Genomic DNA, 22553 nt, shown 5'->3' with positions numbered 1-22553 from the left:
TAGCCTCCGAGCAGACGTGAAGTTCTGCTTGTGCACAAAACAAGCATTGAGCATTAACGCAATAAATGTGTTATCTAGCCTATATCTCTCTCTACAGACTGAAGATAGATATAAGAAAGATATCCGCAGATGTATCGGTTTTGGATTTTTTTCTCTCTCAAATTTCAATATCGGCCCCAAAAATCTCATATCAGTCGGGCCCTATAGTCTATATTGTTTAAAATGTTTATTGATTGTATTATAGGCTTTGATGGCTGAATAAAGAATACTCACTCACTCACATAACTTTAAAAGTTTTGTTTTTTGTCAAGAAACTAACAAAAAACAAATCCTTCCAGGAGAGGAAGAAACAAAGCAGCAGTAAATCCCTGCTGCTTTGAATGAAGGATTTACTGCTGCAGGTGACATGCCAGTGACCTCTGCTACCTGAACCCCACTTGACCTCTGGACCCGAATCATCACCCGCAGAGTTAAAGGTCAGTTTCTGTTTCTGCTTTGGAGAAAGAGGAAAAAAACAAATCTCACCTCCTCTCGTCAGCTGCAGCTCTCCTGGAGACCCGCGGAGGTCGCTCTGCTCTCCGCCTCCTCTCCTTGTCTGCCTCTCTCCTCTGCTGCTACCTCTCTCTCTCTCTCTCTCTCTCTCTCTCTCTCTCTCTCCACCCTCCTCATCCTCCCTCAGATACTTCAAGTCAGAGAGGAAGAAAAAAAAATCTTATCAAGCTTTTCCGGTCTGCTAGCCTTAATTTCCTCTCAAGACCTCTGGCGTTGGAGCTGAGGGGTGACGCGCAGGCACAGAGAGAGAGAGAGAGAGAGAGAGAGAGAGAGGGAGAGAGAGGGAGGGAGACCGGGGAGATCCGGGGCGAGGAGCTGTGAGGAGAAACTGGGGCAGTCTCCACCACAACCCCGCACGCCTCTGTACGGATTATAATGTATCCTGTTAGTGGTGTAATGTGCTCGGGGAGGAGGAGGAGGAGGAGGAGAGGGAGGAGGAGTGTGTGACCGGAGAGCAGAACGCTTTCGGCGGATGGGAGCGCACACAGTTCTCGCCGGTTCTCCGTGCTCCACCGTCTCCGTGAATCCGCCACAGACTACCTGCCCTCTTCTCCGCCACCCTGCTGCGCCCACCTCCGGGTACTATTAGTCCCGACTTGTCATTACATAACCCGGCGTCTTTAGCCGTTTTCACACTTCTCCAAAAAGCTCGCGGAGTCGTCCGAGCCGGGTTGCCTTTGCTGTCGTGGACTAGCAGGAGGGTGGAAACCTGAGTCCAGCGGTGATGAGAGCTCACTCCGGGTGGATTTCGCATGGTGTGCTGCCAGAAGCATCTGGAAAGGATAACACAGGGATCCACTCCCCCTCCGGAGGACCAGAGGATAATCCACATCTCAGATCTTTCGGTGTTTCAGCTCTGAGAGGTGTCTTCTAGCTCGTGTTTTGATGTGGATTCGGTTTGATCATACTGGCACTTAAAACCTTAACTTGCCAAGAGTGGCACGGTTTAGGATTTCCTCAACTTTGGACAGGCTGGATTACTGGCGCGTTCAGTAAGTGACAACACGACAAGCAGACAAACCCAGAAAGCAGGACAGATTCCCTCACGGCGTCCTCCTCGTAGCTATGCAGTGAAGATGTGTGCAGCCAGGTTCAGTGGCTGCATCAATGGCTGTGCCGAAGACGCCACTGGTGGTGCCTTGGGGGCTGCTGGTCCTGTCACAGCCTCCAGGTTGCTGGACTGGACAGAGGCCGGTCCCCGCATCCTCCACAGCCTGGAGATGGGGACGGTGATGACCGTCTTCTATCAGAAGAAGTCTCAGAAGCCCGAGAGGAGAACCTTCCAGATCAGGCAGGACATGCGACAGATAGTGTGGAGCCGAAACCCGGACAAGATAGAAGGAGAGGGTGAGTTCAGACCGATATCTGAGTGGGCATACATGCACAGTGCTCTAAACACACAGATCACATTTCTATTTAGAGATAGGGAAATCCTGATCTTTGAATCTGAGGGTCAGCGAACCAACTAAAATCTGCAACAGCTGCATATCAAACTGAGGCTACAACATACTGAAATACACCAACTTTAATACAACGTTTTCAATCAGAACAGCAGCATATGTCAGTTGCGTAATATAGCTTTGTATAATTTGTGTTTGCATGGTATGTTTCTAAGTATTTCATTACTGTCTGTGCAGAGGATTGACAGTGGATCTGTGGTGGCAGGAAGCATTTGACAGAAACTTTTGACTGTCTCTTTAATTTGCAAAGTGAAATAAGTACCTAGGTTACCCTTTTGAACTTGACAATTCTGCTTTATGGCAAAATGACTAGAAGTAGTTGTAAAAGTGCCACGAGAAGACCCAAGACAATCATTAAAAGAAAATCCAATGACCAAAAAGAAACTTCTGGAAGACCCGGATTGACCCTCAGCAGACTGACAAAAGCAACCTCAAAAAGTAGAGGCGGGGGAAAGAAATTGATTTATGTAAAAATCGAGATTCTTATCTTCTGAGATTTTAAATAGATTCACAACTTCCAAAAATATTTTTTTTTGGCTAATCAGTCACTCCCTGCTAAGAGCTAAGGAAAGGTCTTTAGCTCAGTAGAATTTCAAATGGAGCACAGCAAGAAATTCAGCCAGTCTCACAGATGACTGGAGTAGATGCTGTAAGTATTTACTAATTCACAAATAGACTCATGAATCGTGAATCAAGAATCGTTTTTGAATCGAATTGTTATCCCAAGAATCGAAATCGAATCGAATCGTGAGAAACCGAAAGATTCCCCCCCAAAAAAGAGACATTAACAAACCTGGATGTGACACAACTACTACACAGGGATGCAAAACAGCAACCGCTAATACAAGTCAACATCAGAGACACAAAATCACTGCGCACGGATATAAAGGGACTGCTGCAGACACACTAAGGAATCTAAAAGACGCAGCAACAACCACAGACAAAAAAAGAGTGCAAAAAAAAACCCAATACAATACGATGCAAAACAAGTTAAAAGCAGTGCAATAAAGAGCAGGAATGTACTACAAGGTTACACAAGGAACACAAATACATCGATTGACTGCAAAGAAACAGAGACACAAACAGGCTGTTACTGATCTCAGGATACTTCAGACAAAAGAGAAAGTGAGGAAAAATAAACTCAGATTGAGTGCGGGTCAGATATTCTGTGTCAGAAGATTCTGAAATGACAGCTGAGTCTGAAGTTTCTGACAACATGCTGACAAATACAGAAAGTCAACACCAGGGACACTTTCTTTTTCTTCTTCTGTGTGTGTGTGTGTGTGTGTGTGTGTGTGTGTGTGTGTGTGTGTGTGTGTGTGTGTGTGTGTGTGTGTCCATCTCAGTAACTGTGTTATCATCATTAGATCGTCTGCTGTATGGTTAAGTCGTGTAACCACACGGAGATGTTAAAGAAATATCTGGTGACCCAAGTTTAGAAATGTTTGTGTTAAAAATAGCTCTAAAATAACTTTCTACTGAATTCTCCAACTTCAACGAGAACACGATCAGTAAATCTGTTGGCCAACATAAACCTATTACTGATAAATCTGTATGAGCGTTTTTTTAACCTCTTCAGGTCACAGAATGCGGAAAAAAATGCGTGGGCTGATTTAGATTTAGTTCTTCCAGTAGAGTAGGCTGTGGCTTCAGTGATTATGTTGCTCTCACACTGTGCAGCACGTGTAGCAGAGCGTCACAGCTCAGCAGACCATCAGTACGGTTTGATTCTGTGATCAGAGCTGCGTCCAACCGTCTGCTCCAGAGAGGAAGTAAAACTCCGATGTGATAGACCAACGAGAACCAAATACAAACACACCTGTGTATTAAGAGAGGACAGGGCTGCAGCAGAGCAGCTTCAAGTTTCATTTTGCTCAAACAGATTTCTCTGTGAAAGGAGATTTTCTACCTGATCACCTGAAGCTTACTGCAAACATCACCACTTTTAAAAGAGCCACCAAACCCCGGTGTTAAGAGCGGTCAGTAAGACAACGCGCACTCTGATTTTGATCACGATGAGCCATTTATTTAGAGCAGCACATACATTCCTTAACTCTAACTTCAAACAAAAGGTCTCCGAAACTGTGCGTAAAGTTTATAGCGGTGCGGTGCGGTTGAAAAATCACATCCAGTCTCCACACCTGAGCTAAATTAAAGGGCTCTGCCACACCTTCAGATTACTCATTCAGATGTCAGACAATCATGTCAGTCGGCAGAGAATAATAAACAATTTCATACGCACCTATATAATTGGGATTCATAACCAAAGAATGCAAAATATATAAACATGAAAATGAATATGAGTAAACATGAGCTTCAACACCTGGTTACTTCAGCAACAGTCTGCACTCATGTTGAATTGTTTGTAGCTCTATCACAGCTAAATGTCTCATTGTGTTTTTCTGTGCCGAGTTTACACATTCTGTTTGAACTGTTTGAATCTTTTATTTACACAAAGCGCTTCTAGGGACGAGTGTTGCAAAGTAACATCCACTATAAACACTTTGATACATAGCAGGTTGTCATTGTGGAATGGAGCCCACAGTGGGTGATGACTGACTGACTGACTGACTGACTGACTGACTGACTGACTGACTGATACAGGCACATAGCAGGTTGTCATTGTGGAATTGAACCCACAGTGGGTGATGACTGAGGGGTCTCGTCTCACCATGAAGGTGAACAAGGGCTTTTATCCCTCTTTCAACTAGAGGTGTAAGAAAGAGAGTCACTGCATGGTGTACATCACTGAAGGGCTGAACGACTGACTGACTGACTGACTGACTGTCTGACTGACTGACTGACTGTCTGTCTGACTGACTGACTGACTGACTGTCTGTCTGACTGACTGACTGTCTGTCTGACTGGCTGGCTGGCTGACTGACTGACTGACTGACTGGCCGACTGACTGACTGACTGACTGGCTAGCTGACTGACTGACTGACTGACTGACTGACTGACTGACTGACTGGCTAGCTGACTGACTGACTGACTGACTGACTGACTGACTGACTGACTGACTGACTGGCCGACTGACTGATTGACTGACTGACTGACTGGCTGGCTGGCTGGCTGGCTGACTGTTTGACTGACTGACTGACTGACTGACTGACTGACTGACTGGCTGGCTGACTGACTGCCTGCCTGACTGACTGACTGACTGGCTGACTGGCTCTCTGTCTGTCTGACTGACTGACTGACTGACTGACTGACTGACTGACTGGCTGACTGGCTTTTGTATAGATAGGTGAGTCAAAGTGTTTCACCTGAAGCAGCGGCCTGTTGGAGCACAGCTCAGCCTGTCTGGGTGTGGAGGTTATTGTCTGCGTCCTGGATTTTGTGGCCTGGGGGAGGATTTGTTACAGTGTCTGTTAGCACCAGGAGAACTTATGGCATTCACAACTGGCACGATAGGGTTTCCTTCTGTCTGCCATGTGTTATTCTAACTCTCCGGCTTTATGGTAGCTTGCAGTAAAAAAAAAGAAAAAAGGAAAATCTCCTCCACAAAGAGATGGAAATAGGTTTACTGAGGAGTCTGGTGGCTGAAGTTGATTCTCTTTGCTGTATCTCAAAAAACATATATGCAAAAAGGAAAGACAGAGAACCACTGGACAACACCTAAAACCATGTAGTTGAGAAATGCATTCATCATATCCATTCAAAATGCAGCAGTTTAATCACCTGCTTGGATCACAACGGTCATGCAGCGATCACAGGGAATAAACGTCACCACCCCCTCCCACGTGCTCCAGGTGAATTCTCCTGATTATAACCTGCTGTGTTCTCTCATCTGCTCATTCGGACTTCATGTGGAAAATATACTAGGAGGGCCGGCAGGAGAATCTCCGGATAAAGTCAGAGTGAAAAATCCAGCTGTTTGCTTTCACACATGCAGCTTAAATTGAAAATCTCAGGAGTTCCCTTTAAGCGTGAACAAGGCTTCAATCTGTTTTTTCAGAGTTGAAGTAGCTGCAGACAATTCTTGTGTTTGAATGGCGATTTTGCATTTCTGTACCTGTAGCGTTTTTTTAACTTTGCTGCACGTTTTTATTTTTTTTATTATTTATTTTTTATTTTTTTAATTAATTAATTAATTTTCCTTTTTTATTAGGTGATGCAGAACAATACAAGACAAGTGAGGGATATGACAAGAACAAAAGTATGTAGGAGACAGGGGAGACGACAATCATCTGGATTGGGGAAAGAGAAAGAGAAAATAAATAAATAAAATAAAAAGAAATGCATGAAAAATGAGAGTGGCTGTGATGAGAATTTATGATGATGAATATGATATGAATATAAGGGGGGGAGAGGAAATAAATCAATAAATAGGTCATAATGAAATGGTGGCTAAAGACAATAATAATAATAGTAATAAAAAAAAGATTAAATTTGATGGTAAGAGGAAAATAAATTCATAAATAAGTTGTGATAGTTATACAGAAAGGAAAAAAAAAAAAAAGGTTTTTAGAAGGTTTGTTGTTTTTATTGTGGACAAAGAATGAAAAAAAAAAACTCTTTGATGCGCACGAGAAACTAAGCCATTCTCATGCAGAAATGTCTGATCTCATAATAAAGTATATCCAGCTCACTGAAAAGAACAAAAGACAACTTTACCAGTAGTTCATCCGATGAAACAGGATGGAAGAAACACTCAGTGGGACAAACTCTGGTGCATGCAATACTTTCTAGTGATCACAAGAAACTTTCTCGTGCGTAATTTCTGTGCATGCAATATCTTCTCGTTAGCATCAGAACCTTTCTCGTGGTTATAGTCCTTAAAGTTTCTGTTCCGCAAAAGATAGTAAACACCTGACACTTTATTTATTATTTACTACCCTTATATACTACCCTTGTCCCGGTAGCCGCTCTGTTGAACTGCAATGCCTCGCAGTGCGACTTTTGTAGTAGCAGCCTGTATCTGTTATTCCAGTGCTTTTTATTTGCACATGTGCAAGCTGTTTTCGTGTTTGCAGGAAGCTCCTTGATTTTTTACCTGGTTTTCTGTCTGTGGATTAAGTTCTGAATTGTTTAAGTGTTTCTATATTTGCAGCACACTTTAGCAGTTGTTAAAGACATGTGCAGATGTTTTCTTCATTTCCTTGTGTCCTTTCATAGACATATTTCTTTAAGGTTGAAGCTCTAGCCCCAGTACAGTCTCCTCTCCCCCCCCCACCCCCCCCCCCCCAGTCATTCTACGACGGCTGAGTGACTAATGGCCGCTGCACACATGTAGGAGTTGTTTCTTGCTCAGGGTGCCTTGTCAATTATTTATCCATAATCATAAACCGCATGTGCTAATCCAAGCTGAGTCTGAGCGTGCACGGAAAACCACGGAGAACTCCTACACCGCTCAATCAGACCAGATCTCCAGAATCCCACACACTGATGAAAACCTCTCCTTTCACACAAACACATACGCTTTCATAAGCCACAAACGGCCCTCTACAAACAACCTCCCACTGGACAAACCAACCCGCACATTCCAGGAACTCAGCGGGTCTCCCCTTCACTTTATCTCCCACCGCTCTATCTCTCAGCTACCCGCTCTTTTCCCTCCTCCTCCTGCCTCTCGTCTCCTTTTCCCTCCTCCTCCTCCTCCTCCTTTTCCCTCCTCCTCCTCCTCCTCCTCCTCCTGCCTCTCGTCTCCTTTTCCCTCCTCCAGCTGTCCTTTCCCGATCTCCTCCCCCCCCCCCCCCCCCACCCCCCCCACCCCACGCACCCATCTTCACATGCTTCTCCTTTTTCACTTTTTCCCTGACCCCCCCAGCTTCACTTTCTCCGTCTGTTTTCTTTCACTTTCTTTTTGGGTTTCGAGGTCATCCATCTGATGCTTTTTGTTCTCAGAAATTTAGCTCCTATTTATCTAAATGACCCCTTCACTCTGCCTCCCCTCACCTCCCCCGTCTCTCCTGCCTTTCCTTCCTTTGTTTTGGTTGCATGATACCTTTTTTTTCTAATGTTTGTTTTGAAATTAAGTTTCTCCCCTAACACACACACACACACACACACACACACACCCACACACACACACACACACACACACACACACACACTTGGACTCAGTGTTTGTCTTTGAGATGAGTGCTTTGGAAAACAGTGTAGGTATTAAACCCTGAGGCACAGGAAGTGCGGGGTTATCAGGGAGTGTCTCCCTTCCTGTCTCTGATTGAAGGACTGGCTGGTTGCAGGAAAACAAAAACTCCAGCATCTTCTGCAGGAAGCTCAAAACATGGACCCCAAATGAGACGTGACATGCCTGAGACATTAAGGGTGGTTCGCTCCAATAAGGAGCATTTGAGTAAACCACAGTGTGGTGTAACTTGGCTGTAAGAAAGAAAACATCTAATTTTAGAATAACTCGTGTTGCAAACGTTTGAGCAAGTTGTGCATGGCAGGATTTTAACTCCATGTTTAACCCCATGTAGTGAAGTATTCAGTCACTGTAGATTAATTATTTAATTATTCAGTCATCACACTTAAACTGTCTTTTATTCATTTACTGACCAACAATTTTTATTTACATCTACCCCCTATCTTTTAGCTACTTTTCTAGTCTTTTCATTTAGCACAGATATATTTTTGTAGGCACATAGCTACGGAAATATTTTAATAATATGTGAGCAGATAATAGAAATGCTGCTGTATGAGATTGCTGCCAAGAAAGTTCATCCAGCCATCCAGCCATCCATTCCTCTATCCACCCATTCAATCCTCCACCCATTCCTCCATCCATCCCTTTCTCCATCCAATGTTGCTCTTATGTTGTAATAATTAAATCAGCAATCGTTTGCTAAATTCCTTCTCCACTTTTAGCTCTTCACTTTGATTACAAATGCATCACATGGTATCGCTGATTCATTTTAAGAGCAACCACTGTCCTGACCTTAAGGTATAAAACTTTATACTTTACTATACTTTACTTTGAATACTCCTACAGACTATAAATGTAAACCTGTACAGGTCCTTAAAGTTAAACCGCCTCTAATTCATGTAAAGCCCTAATCCTCGTTCATGGTACCGTCCATCAGACTCTGGATCGACTTAAAAGCAACTTTATCATCAGCATCCCATCTTTCTTTAGATTCATGAAATATATGACGTGCATTCTGGTTGATTATTCGCTCCTGTCTTTCGTTGTTTGCTCCCTTGAGTTTTATAATCACCATGTAGACTTCTGCCATCTGGTATAGGGAGTGATGTCACCAGCAGCTGTACCAGGAACAGTTTGTTTCACTGGAACTGCACTGCAATTATCAACGGCTGGTGGTTTCAGGTCAGCAGTGCACACAGCTCGCGGTGCGTTCAGGAACTCTGAAACCAGCCTGAGCAATGCCCGTCCAGCACTGGGAACAGCTTCTCTTATGATGCACCGTCCTTTAATGAACACTTCAAAGTGTGTTTTATTTTTCTGCTTTATTTCTATTAGACTGCTGAAAGTATCGGACACTCTGATGTATCTCCAGTTGGCACACTGTACTTTTCTTCTCCACTCTCTGTCCTGCTACTTTCATCAACGTTTACATCAGTGTAGTTTTCAAAGAAAAGTGTGTGTTCGTCTTTATCAAAATCCTGTTTACAGCCTGGACAAGGATCTGAGGCCGCAGTGGGAGGGCTGGTGCTGTGGATTTGTGTGTGTGTGTGTTCTCTCCTTATCTATCACTGTGTGTGTTGAGTGAACCAGAATAGTGTGTGTGTGTGTTAACGCAGTCCCAGTGAGCGGAGTGTGACGTTAAGCGAGCAGAGCTGAGCATGTGTTTGCCTCATTGTCCAACGTCCAGACTAAATGGCAGGAAGTAATAAAGGGAAAGAGCAGAGGAAAACAAATACCAGCTTCTGCCATATTTTTATGAATAGTATGGGAGGAAAATGAGTCAACTCCTACTGTAAATGACTCTGTACCAACAGAAGCAAAAATCTTTATTGGAGGTAGTTTACGGCGGAAATACGCATGTGAGCAGTCAGGTAGGGCTGAGCAATCAATCACGTTTTAGTTTAAAGTAGAATTTTGTCTTCTAGCGATCATGAAAAACAAGATGATCAAGATCAAACGATCCCTGTGCTGCTATGTTACGCTCGTTTTCATCACAGGTTTTGTCATGTGTGATAAATGTTTCATAGTGTTCGTTGTTAAATTTGGCCACAAGAAATCTAGAAATCTACAATTCATTTATCAGATTATTTTATCCAAAGCGACGTACATCAGAGAGTAAGAACAACACAAGCAAAGATCTAGAGAGGAGGAGACAACGTCAGGAAGTCCAAACAAACAGCTTTAAGTCTGATCAGACACACAGGTGCTGACAGGAAGTGACCAGGCAAAGGCAACAATGACAGCTGTTCTTGAGAGCTCTAATCAGCATCAAAACCATCCTCAATATAATCATCTTCAAACAAAACCATCATCATCATCATCATCATCATCATCATCATCATTAAGGTCATATGTATAGAGCTGGGTCTTTAGCTTTTTCTTAAAGGTGCAAAGGGACTCTGCAGATGGTTCATCACCACTACCTGAAAAACACAGACGGTTTAAAATATATATTATATTTATATATTAATATATATTTTACTCATCCTCGTTAGGCTAACTGGTGACTCTAAAATCACCCGTAGGTGCGAACGTGAGTGTGGCTGGTTGTCTGTCTCTATATGACAGCCCTGTGATTGGCCAGTCCTCTTGTCCAATGACAGCTGGGATTGTCTTGCACCCCCTGCGATGGAAAAAGCATTATAGATAATGGATGGATGTATTTCACTTATTTATTTTTCACTTACTGCATGTTTAAGTGTTTAAAGTGTTTAAAGGTAATCAAAACGGATGAGTTACCAAAAAAAAGAAAATGAGATATTCAGACACAAAGCTTCTTTTTTTTACGTCGCTGTAGGGCTGCTCGATTACGGCAAAAATCATAATCACTGTTATTATGACTGATATGCACCTGAGTCGCCCCGGATGTGAAGTTTTTGTTTTATGTCACCTTCCAACGCTTTGAAATCCATTCTGAGGGTCCAGACTCAGATTGAGATCACTATGGCTAAGGGTTGTGCAGAGATGTGCATAATGAGGAGGACCATATTTGGGAGAGAGTAGCGATGTGTCTTTCTCTCTTTGTTGACAAGTTGCTAATGGAGCTACTTGTAACGTTTGATTATCTTTGCAGACCTTTGCCTGATAGGTCTCGATGATTGGTTTCAGGTCGTCTTCATCAAAGCGTGATGTTTGTTTTAGTACCAATGGTCCCACTTAAAGATAAATTAAAACATGGATACTCGAGGCTGTCTTCACTGAGGACAGAAGTTATCGTGCTGTGTCTGCAGAGAGTTTCCTTTTCAAACTGAAAACTGAGGTCATCTGTGGGTAAGAATTCTTCTGCTCTAGCTCGTTCCAGCCCCCCCCCCCAAGCACAGTATGGACACATTTCCATCTGAGCATAATCGACCTCTCCATTAATCTCATGCCAAACGTGCTCCCTGTCATCTCCTCACGCAGGACGCTCAGATAAAAACCACATTTCTGGATCTCCTGGGCGGTTTGATTCAGGTTTATATATAACCTGCTGAGGTTTGCTTTGGCCCGATAAAGACAGGAATGAGTCTGGAGCGAACTTTATTCTGCGTCCTCTGTTGTCCACCTGTTGGGCAGATAACAGTCCTGATAGTCTCTCTCTTTAGCCTACTGTATCTGTGTTTTAATATGACCAAAGTTTCTCTGTGGTTGAATGTAGTGAGAGTGACTTTCATGTAAGTGTGTGTGTGTGTGTGTGTGTGTGTGTGTGTGTGTGTGTGTGTGTGTGTGTGTGTGTGTGTGTCTTATAGAAGACCTGTGTTTGGCATCCATGAGGTATATTTATGTGTGTTTGCACAAGACATCTGCTATGTCAATAAGCCGGGCTTTTCTCTGTGGGTGTGTCAACTGCTGCAAGTGTGGAGGCAGAGTCCAGAGTTTACATCATCCTCTGTGGTCTGCCGGCCCGCTCTCAGCCACACTGTTAACCCTACTGCTGCAACAACTGTGAATCTGTGAATCTGTACACGGATCACTTTTTAAAAGTGAGAAATATGTGGACAAAAGAAGTGCAGGTTTTAGAGTTTTATTTTTTGGCTTGTTTTGCCTTTAATGTAGAGATAGGACAGTGGAGAGAGTGTGTGGCTCAGTTGGTAGAGTCGGTCGTCTCTCAACCGGGAGGTCTTGGGTTTGATCCCCAGCTCCTGCAGCTACATGTCCAATGTGTCGTTGAGCAAGACACTTAACCCCGAGTTGCTCCCACTGCTTTATCAGCAGCGTATGAATGTGTGTGAATGGACTCTTTACTCAGCATCCTTTGTCATCAGTGTGTGAATGTGTAGGTGTGACCTGCAGTGTAAAAGCACTTTGAGTAGTCAGAAAACTAGAAAGTGCTAAACAAGCTGAAGTCCATTTACCATGTAGGAAATCTTTCTCTTTAATGTGAAGCAAATGTTAGAAAGAGAGACTGTCTACTCGACTGCTGCTTCCAGAAAAACCTCTGCAGGCTTTTCAAGCATCCTGCCACCGACAGCTGAAATGTTTGTGTGTCTGTTTTTGGGCTCTCTGAAAACACACACACACACCCACACACCAAACACACACACACACACACACACACACACACACACACACACACACACACACACACACAGAACATTTGTCGAGCTTTCCGGCAGCAGATTTCTGTGTAATTGGCAGGGAAACGTACAACGTGCCAAACTGTGATTTATGGTCGTGCATATTTGTGTTCATGCAACATTATCCTTCCTTCCTCCCTCTCTCTCCTTGTCTCCCTCCCTCCCTCCTCCCCCTCTTAGTCGACATACGAGAGATCCGGGAGCTGCGGTTGGGGAAGGGCTCCAGGGATTTCGAGCGCTACCCTGAGGAGGCCCGTAAACTGGACTCCGCCCACTGCTTCATCGTGCTGTACGGTGTGGAGTTTCGCCTCAGGACGCTCAGTGTGGCTGGTCAGTGTGTGCTTACTCGATGTGATCACATCACATCGCAGCACTGTGTCTGCTCGGCCCTGTATGACTCTTTACAGTGATGTGTCCTTGCTTTATCAGATCTCCTTTCTCGCTTTCAAAAGCTTGCAGGATTGGGAGTCGCCAAAGTCAAACATGTGTTCTCCTTCCTCTTCCTCATGTCTCCTGTCTCTGTGTGTGCAGCCTTCAGTGAGGAGGAGGTCAACATGTGGATCTCTGGTCTTAACTGGCTCATGATCGACACTCAGCGAGCGCCCGCTCCTCAACAGACTGACAGGTGTGCGTGCTGCAGTGTGTGTGTGTGTGACGGTCCAATGATCCATGCATGAGTTTAGTGAATCAAATCAGTCAAAAATAACAACAACAACTTCCCATGAGAGCTTGAATAGAGCTCAACAGTGACCGCCCACTTTTCAGCAGCTCTGGTTACAAATTTCCCCGTTCAAATCCTCCATTGACATTTCACAAAATCCTTACATCAAGAGATTGACGCCTGTAACCATGGCAACCAGCTACACCAATACTCATGACTGTACTGACATTTGATTCGGCTCCAAAAAGGCAATAAAAAACTGTGAAAAAGACAAAGAGTACAAGTCTGTGTACATAACTTCCGTCCGGACTCAAGGAACTACACATCCCACAATCCATTGCGAATGATACCTCTTCTTCTTAAATGTAACTGTAGTTGTTGTTATCGTGTTTATACTGCGGCATAACTAGGTTATTAGTACATTTTGTGTGGCTCATTCACTAGCTAGCCTGCTAGCTAAACTATCCGTCCACACTCGGTGCCGTGGGGGCGGGAAACATTGCCACGGTCACTTAACTGTGACACTCTATGGTCATGGGTAGTGTAGTTCTTTCCCCCGATATAATGTGTAATGTGTTTTTTTTATAAACGAGGTTGATATCATACAAACTTGTGTCTCCTACAGGAGCATAAACAATCGTTTCACACAGGTAGCTCCTGGTCAGGCTACAGTGGATGGTTATGACATCATGGCTTATAATCAAATAGGCTCTGAAGAAAATTAAAAAAAAATCTCCTGGAACCATACTCAAACAATTACTTTAGTTCTTGATGAACCGAAATTAAAGATACAGTATGTAGATTCTGCCACCAGGGGGCTCTCAATCAATACAACAATAACCCCCACGAGGTCAGGAGTCATCACTGAAATGATCAGTTTGGTTGGAGTCGACATGTTTGAGTTTTCATCTTATTGTGCGTTTATAAAAAACTGCACCTCTTGTATTGACTACAGTGATGATGTCTGGTGGCTTCACTGTAAGAATAAACCTGGACGCTAAAGGGTTAGCTTCTGGACGGAGGAAAGACAAATATTTGTTTTGGGTTGGAAATGTTTACTCCAGATGAAAAGTGTGAGCGCCGCTGTGGCGTGCGTGGTGTGAGCAGGCGAACACAGCGAGGCTGTGAGGATGTGTAGAGGAGGTTTTGTTGTTGACATAATGTGAGCGCTCGATGTTTGGGAATGGTCAGAGGAAATGAAAAAGCTAATTTTGTCTGTTTATGACCGTCGTGTAAACTGTTTAAAGAGTAGATTCATCAGATGAACGGGATTTTTTTTTCACCATTTCTGAGGAATACAGAAAGGCCCCAGTTCAAACTGTTAGTATAGACTCGCCCACAGTTACTACAGGAAGTAAACATGAAGCACTGCAGCCATTCTGCATTTTAGTTTTTACATTTGATAACGTTTTCTATCCGTGGCGGTTAACCCTGACGGTAGATATCTGACATCCTGTTACATCTGGTGCTGAGCTTCTGACTGTTAAAGGCCATAGCTGTATTCATGTTGGTACAAGGCGTTGTTAGAGTCCACAGAGCATTAGCTTCAATAGCTTTATGACCTGTTAGTTATTAAAGCCCTTTGTTTACTCTACTAAGCGTTTAGGTTTTTATTAAACTCGGAAAGTTGTCCAGAGTTTCCTGCAGTGAATCTCAGCTGTCAGTGGGCGAGTCACTCAGAGAAGAAGTCGTTTTTTCACGTCTGTATTTACAAATTACTGGCTAAAATACTATTTTACATTACAAATATATAACATTTAGGGATTGAATAACACAAGAAATAAAAACAGATACTAAAATGTGTAGGCTGAAACTTAAAGGAGCAATATGTAACTCTGACACCTAAAAAAATGGGTACTGCAGTCCAAATTCAAAACATTGGAGAGAGCCCATGCTCACGCAGGTTGCCATGTGGTGGACACTGAAGCTTCAGTGTTTATCCAGCTCTGCATCGGTCTGTAAACCTTTCTGCATTCTAACCTCTCTCCATTTTTCTAAAGCATCTCTAATATTGAACCTTGTTTGAGCACGTTTCTGCTCGTGGAGCTTATTAGAAACATGCAGAGGCTTTTTAGGTCGGTACAATCACTTCTGTCTGAACCAGTTCTCTTGCCCGCTTCCATCGCTGCAACACCTGTTGGTTTGACCTGATAACTGGTCTCATATCTGGCAAACCGAGGGGCGTCCAAAACGGCCGTTCGGGGGTGCCTTAAAACCGCCTACCTTTCATTCAGGACCAGAATCTAAAGTTAGAAGGAGGACATACTGGCTGCTGCATTGTTGTCAGAGAAGCCAGCACTTCAACATAGCATGTTTCCTTAATGTCTGATCATATAGTAAGGTCACTTTATCATTTCAGTCACTACACATTTTACTGATTGGACCTTTAAGCTTCTTATACCTAATCTTTAAGACATTCATCTTTGGAAAAAATTAAGAGACCACTGCAAAAATATGTTGAACTCTGTTTCTACTATTTATAGGTTCGTGTTTCACTAACATATATATACTTGTTTGTTAAGTGTGTGTGTCTCCAACATTTCTCCCAACTTAAAAAAAAAAATATTGTATGATGTCCAGTACTTACGGCAAAATTGGAAATAAAGTTGACTTTGTCTTTTGAGGTTTGGATTAGAAACAAGGTAAAAATAAGAGATACAATGACGACAAAGATTAGTTTATATTTGTTAATCACGATATTTTTGAACAATTTTAAATGGACTGTGTGAATGAGATGTTCTTGTGTTCTTGTTTTCCTGTTTTGTGTCTCTATGTAGGTGGCTGAGGAAACAGTTTGAAGTTATGGACAGGAGCCACGAGGGCAGGTGGGTCAATCGCAACAAACACGTCAACACCCAATCGTAGCTTTTACTGCAGCCTGCGACGGATGCTTATTGGCCAGTCGGTCACATCAGGTGGAGCGTTGAGGTGAAACCAGACCCAGATGTCATCAAAGAGCGTTGTCACAGCTCCTTCAGGGATCTGGCCTGACCTTAACCTCCACAGCCTGACTCCACGTATCACACACACACTCTCTGTCTCCTCGCTGCCGTGCAGGCATTAATACGTCCAGGCTTCTGTTTGGGTGGAAGCCGCTCCAGGACAAACAGCCTGCCATCGCCTGATAAGCGGCAGGAAGTGATGCGTTGGGCTGGGAGAGGGCAGCTTCCTGTCTCCTGTGAAAATAGTAACAGTTACAGTAGCCAGACAGAGGGAAGTGGGCGGAGAGACGATCAGAGCGGGCACTAACGTCGGTCACTGACCCCGAAAGATTCACTTTAAATCAAAGCACCGGCCTCGATTTCTTTTCTCTTTCTACCTGCTTTCCTCGCTTCCTTCCTCGTCCTCTCACTGACGGATGATGTTTGCGTGCATGTGTTTTGTTACTCAGTGAAAGTGATTGTCCATGTGCTGTTTTTCCTGGAAGAAAGGAAAAGATACACAAGTGAAGACATGATAAACTGGTGTGCAGATATGCTGTTTCAATGATTAAACCTCCGCAGATTTGTTTTAAAGTTTTAAAGAAAATCAACAAAGAGGATCAAGAAACAGTTTAAATCAGCTAATCCAATGTCAGCAATCATGCAGATTAAACATTAAAGGGGACATATTATGAAAAATCCACTTGTACAGTGTTTTTGAACATATATTTGGGTAACCTGAGTGTCTACTGACCCACAAAATGTGAAATAAACCCATCCAGTCCTTTGTTTGTGGTCTGCATAAGTCTTACAACACAGAGAAAAATGCTCCGTTTCAAATGCGCTCTCCTTGTGATGTCACAGTGGGATTCTGGTAAAAAAAAAAAACAACTCCCCTCCCCCTCTGGTATCTCCACCCACAGCCTAGAGCAAAACTTTTGCGCACGTCCACCGTTTCAATTCTTGCTACAGAGGAGTGATGTCTACTGGGAAAACTCAGCGGGGGCTCATTGCATTTAAAGAGACACACACACGTTCTGAGCGTTCTGAGAGAGCTGGTTTATACAGGGTCACAAACCTCCTCTGGTGCTTGATTCATGTTATATTTTGACCAAAGCACAGCACAGATGTTTAATTTAGACCACAGGGGACTGTTTGAAAAGGTGGAGAAGGGGGATAATATGTCCTCTTTAAAATAGTTTGTACTGTTCAGAACTTTTGAGTAGGATCAGGATAAATTTGAGAATAAGTATCAGGATTATTGTGATCCCAGACGGTGGCTGCATTCAGTCGATTACAGGAGCAAAAATTAATCGAACTTTTAAGCCGGTCAAACTGAACATTTTTGAACTGATGTTGAGTTTTTGGACATTTAAAAAAAAAATGTTGTACTCACAACTTTCTGAATCACTACATTGACATAGAAGAAGAGGTGGACATTAAGGCTGTGGAAAAAGCTATTAGAGCCGTTTCGTTTTGTTTATTTTGGCGCCCCCTGTGGACAAAGTAAGCATAACCAACTCCCATTTAGATCACTGCTTATCCAAAGTCTATATCTGGATAAAGTTCATTCTATCCAGTTTCTTTGAAAAACTTGGACTGAAGTGACCCAGATTACCTGATCCTGACTAAATGAGCAAGAGGATGCTGTGGCTCAGTGGTATGGTTGGTTATCTCTCAACCAAAACGTCGGGGGTTCAATCCCCAGCTTCTGCAGCCACATGTCAGATGTATTCTTGAGCAAGACGCTAAACTCAAAGCTTCTCCTGCTGCTTAGTCAGCGGGGGCTTGGTCTTTCTTGCTCCATGTTGTATAGTTTAAGGGGGAGGGGCTACTGCCCTTTGTGAGGTCATGAAGGGAAACTCTCCAAATGGCATGTTTGAGCACACATTTTCTGAAAAATGGGGCAGGCAGATTTCTTACTCTTCACCTTAGAACCTGCTAAAAATGGATGAATGAGTAGAGTTTAAGGTGTTTAAATCTTAAACCCCATGTCTCCTTCTTGCCATCGCTTCTGATCTTTAACAGTAATAACAAAATCTTCACAGGACCGCTCACTTTCTGCCTGGTGATATAGAATCCTGTTGCATTCACATTTAGCTCTTTAAACCATACGGCGCCATCTCCTGGTGAAAAAAATGTTGCCCTCTTGTGTTTCTTTTTCAGCATCACAGTGAAGGATGTGAAAACGTTGCTGCCTCAGATCAACTACAGAGTCCCCAACATGCGCTTTCTCAAAGACAAGCTGCAGGTCAGAGCTGATTATAAGTCTGATATGTTGTTCTCATGTGATACGTTTTGTTTTTTTTGTATCACACTGACTCACATCATCTCCGTCTTCAAACAGGAGGTGGAGGCCAGGAGCGATCTGTCATACCCCAACTTTGCACAGCTCTACAGAACTCTGATGTTTGACGCACAGAAGAGTGTGAGTGTCAGTTTTGGCTCCTCAAACACACACACACAGATCACACACCAGTACAAGTGTTACAACACACTTTACATTTAAATATTAATAAGGCAATATATCCTGAGGTAACAAATCTCTAGTGCCAAATATCAATATTTGAATAGAAACAAATGAAATATAACTAGTTTTGTCTTCTCATGTCATGTCTTATGTCTTGTTGTATTGTGTCTTAATGGTAGTGTCCTGTTTTGTTGCATCTTGTCTTGATTCGTCTAGGTGTATCATTTCCTGTCTTTTCTTTATGTGTTTTGTCTTACCTTGTTATGTTTTTTTGCCAACAGTTTTAAGTTACTTTTTTAATTTTTGTGTACGCTGTGAAGTCAGTGCCATTGTCAAAGTCCTCTTAAATGTAGCTAAGAGAACAAATCAAAGTAACACACAACAAAATTGAGCACTTTTGCACTCAGACCCCACGTTCACTTTGTCCTTTACTGTTAATGCTTCACATGGCTCCTCCCACCTGGCTGTCGCCTGGCTCCTCCCCCTTTTGTCCTCAGATTATTGAACAGCTGGAGCTCTCCTTCCCTCTTCGGTGAGTCCCTCCACCTTCACCTCCTCCTCTTCCTCAGTGTCCTCTCCAGATTCCTCACGTCCCCACACTCTCATCCCTCCTCCTCTGCACCTCCCTTTAACAACATACTGTCCCTACGATGGATCTTACAGATATGCTGATTGTTTCTGACATCTGTGTGTCTTTAATTTGGACATATTCCTTCCACTTTCTCTCCCGCTGTCTAACATCTTGAAATCTGTCGTGTTTGTAGGAATGTTGACCGACCAGAGCTCTGTCAGATCTCCCTCTACGACTTCCAGAAGTTTCTACAGATGGACCAGAAGGTATCCACTGAACACGTCCAGGGTGTGAAAACTGCTCCATGAATCTGTTTTGTGCTCACTTTTTCTTTCACCCCGTCTCTCCTCAGGACTCCTGGGCATGTGACCTCGGTCGTGTCAGAGAGTTCCTCATGGGGTACATGAGGGGCGGCCCGCAGCCTGAGCCCACGCTGCAACTCGACGAGGTGAAATATTTCAGAGAAACACTAAAACTGGAGATGTTTCCCCACCTCACAGCCTAACCATGTTGCTTTCTATTTCTAGTTCCTGACGTTCCTGTTCTCTAAAGAGAATTCTGTGTGTGATCCTCGACTCTCTCCTGTTGTTGCCGATGACATGAAGAGACCGCTTTCTCAGTACTGGATCTCCTCCTCACACAATACGTAGGTCTAAAGCAACACTCTTCATTGATTTTAAATGATTCTTATTTCCTTCATTACAGAGCTTCTATCGTAAGCACAGGTTAATGCTGAGTCGCCTCATAGCAAACATTGTCGACATTGTAAACACCTCTCTACAGACCCATGTTTCCCTTCTTCTTCTAAGTGCGCTGTAATCAATCAAAATTCCTCTGTGGTTGATTTGATCACACTCATCCTCTTATCACGTTTTTTACTTACTTCCATGTCCTTGTTGTCTCAGCTACCTGACAGGTGACCAGTTTTCCAGCGAGTCGTCTCTGGAAGCGTACGCCCGCTGCCTGAGGATGGGCTGCCGCTGCATCGAGCGTAACTATCAAACCCTATATCCTCTGCTTAAAGACTTCATATACTGGACTGTGTGTATCATGGGGCATTCAATTACAAACTCACTGAAACACTTTATGTCCTGAAGGTGATTGGACTGCTTTAAGCACAGGCCAGCTCAGACTTTGCTATTTTTTAATCAGCCATTTTATGCAAAATTCAGAAATACCTTTCATGAACTTCATATACATATAAACTCCTCAAAAAAAGTTTGGAAATGTTATTTCGGTCACTTATTTCACCCCTTTAATAATACTAATTGGTGTTGTATTTTATATCGTTGGAAAGCCTGATTAGTCACCTTTACAACAAGGTATAACTTGTAAGGTTCGTGAATTCGTGGAATGTGCAACACAGCTAAACGTGTGGGTAGCGCCCTAAACTATTAGAAGGTTTACTAGTCGAAAACAGGGAACTTTTTGTGATGATTCAAACTGACATGAAAAAATTTAAGCTTCATAGAAATAAATGCCTTTTTTCATGAAATACTAGCATTTCTACTTCATCTCCAAAATCCAAAACAGAAGACCTAATTTATTTGTTTCTGATTTTAGTGGACTGCTGGGACGGACCTGACGACCTGCCGATCATCTACCATGGCCACACGTTAACATCAAAGATTAAATTCCTGGATGTTCTGCACACCATCAAAGAACACGCCTTCGTCACGTCCGAGTAAGTGGGTTAAGATCGACGTCGCTGACACTTTTCATACGTTAAAAATGTAATAAGATCGCAGTTTTAAGGAAGACCTTCACCTGCCTCCTGTTCCTGCAGATACCCTGTGATCCTGTCCATCGAGGACCACTGCAGTGTGGTCCAGCAGAGGAACATGGCCACGCACTTTAAGAAAGTGTTCGGCGATCTGCTGCTCACCAAGCCCGTCGATAACAACGCAGAGGAGCTGCCGTCACCCTACCAGCTCCGCAGGAAGATCCTCATCAAGGTAGGATCTACTGGAAGTTATGGAGGAAGTAAGTGACTGAAAGTTAGCAGACTGAGTCTGTCATAAAAGAGTGATTGGCCTGTGTTACTCCCACCTCTGCCTGTGTCTCTGGGGGGAGTGAGGAGTGAAAATAAAAGTAAAAATATCAAACTTTCATGAGTGTAGATCTAAAGCCTGGCTCACACTGTGCGATTTTTCCCCGATTGTATAAAAGTCGGGGTGGCATGTCAGCTCACACTGAACGACTGAATCGTTTACGACGCTCTACCAGACCTTGGGATTTATGTGCTCACACTGTACGACCCGATTATCGGGCACGGCCGGAGAGCTCACACTGTATGATTGAAATCGGGACGGAGCGTTGACAATTGTTAATAAAGTTTCATTTGAAAACTCCAACGGACGGCTGTTGGTGAAAGAGGAAGGGAGTGGAAGTTGTTGTAAGAAATAGGAAATTTAAAACAATCGTAGATATATGGATACAAGTTTCAGAAAAGTGCTGCACTGATGATCTGTACTGAAACCTAAAAAAAAAACACTGGGTTGCGTCCAGCCACTGGTCACCATGACAACAGTCCTCCCTTGACTCTCGTTGTTATATTGTAGTCACACACAACTTCTGCCGGACTCTTTCATGACGTAATCGTCAAGATTTTAAATTCTAAATATCAAACATGTTTGAAGTAAATCGAGGCGTCCCCGACGATCGCCGGGCAGATCGGGGACGTTAAGATTGGATCTTTGTACCCCCCACACTACAAGATAATCTGAGCAGATAATCGGGTCCGAGCAGCCTTGAGTCGGGAGCGACCCTGCGATTGTCGGGAAGGAAGAATCGGAGCTCAAATCGGCCCGATTATCCTGCAGTGTGAGCCAGGCTTTAGGGATCTTTCAGTTTCATCTTTTACCTTTGTGTCACAGCACAAGAAGCTGGTGGAAGGCACGCTTTACGAAGAGGTGACATCAGCCAGCTACTCCGAAAACGACATCAGCAACTCCCTGAAGAACAGCATCCTTTACCTCGAGGACCCCATCGACCACGTGTGTGACTCTGAAGTACTTTTTGTGAGGTATTTGTAGATGTAACATGTAGTCTAAATAGTGTGTTTGTGCCCTTTCCAGACATGGACCCCTCACTATTTTGTCCTGACCAGTAATAAGATTTACTATTCAGAGGAGACGTCTCACTACCAGACGGCCGACGAAGAGGAGGACGATGAAGGCAAAGAGGTAGAGCGTGGATTTTAAGTTTAAAAAAATTGAAAAAAAGAAGGAAGGTATATATCAAGTTAAGATGCTGAAGCGGTTTTCCT

The 22553-nt window shown here is 43.4% G+C and overlaps 1 protein-coding gene across 4 annotated transcripts in view; it reads left to right on the top strand.

Annotated features, from left to right (window-relative positions):
- Positions 1-1189: 1189 nt before the first annotated feature.
- Positions 1190-22553, top strand: part of LOC132968389 (1-phosphatidylinositol 4,5-bisphosphate phosphodiesterase gamma-1-like) — a 30890-nt gene continuing 9526 nt past the window's right edge. For all 4 annotated transcript variants that reach the window (XM_061034204.1, XM_061034201.1, XM_061034203.1 and 1 more), the window contains exons 1-15: positions 1190-1899; positions 12843-12992; positions 13194-13287; positions 16101-16148; positions 18411-18495; positions 18592-18672; positions 19212-19246; positions 19479-19551; positions 19638-19733; positions 19813-19931; positions 20191-20276; positions 20849-20969; positions 21072-21240; positions 22162-22281; positions 22363-22470. In XM_061034204.1, coding sequence (XP_060890187.1) covers positions 1629-1899; positions 12843-12992; positions 13194-13287; positions 16101-16148; positions 18411-18495; positions 18592-18672; positions 19212-19246; positions 19479-19551; positions 19638-19733; positions 19813-19931; positions 20191-20276; positions 20849-20969; positions 21072-21240; positions 22162-22281; positions 22363-22470 — 1656 coding nt within the window. In that variant the 5' untranslated portion in view covers positions 1190-1628. The remainder of the gene's footprint in view (positions 1900-12842; positions 12993-13193; positions 13288-16100; positions 16149-18410; positions 18496-18591; positions 18673-19211; positions 19247-19478; positions 19552-19637; positions 19734-19812; positions 19932-20190; positions 20277-20848; positions 20970-21071; positions 21241-22161; positions 22282-22362; positions 22471-22553) is intronic.

This window comes from Labrus mixtus, chromosome 3 (assembly GCF_963584025.1).
Source record: "Labrus mixtus chromosome 3, fLabMix1.1, whole genome shotgun sequence".
Classification (NCBI taxonomy): domain Eukaryota; kingdom Metazoa; phylum Chordata; class Actinopteri; order Labriformes; family Labridae; genus Labrus; species Labrus mixtus.
The sequence above is the reverse complement of the archived record's forward strand: the minus strand, read 5'-3'. Positions and strand labels throughout refer to the sequence as shown.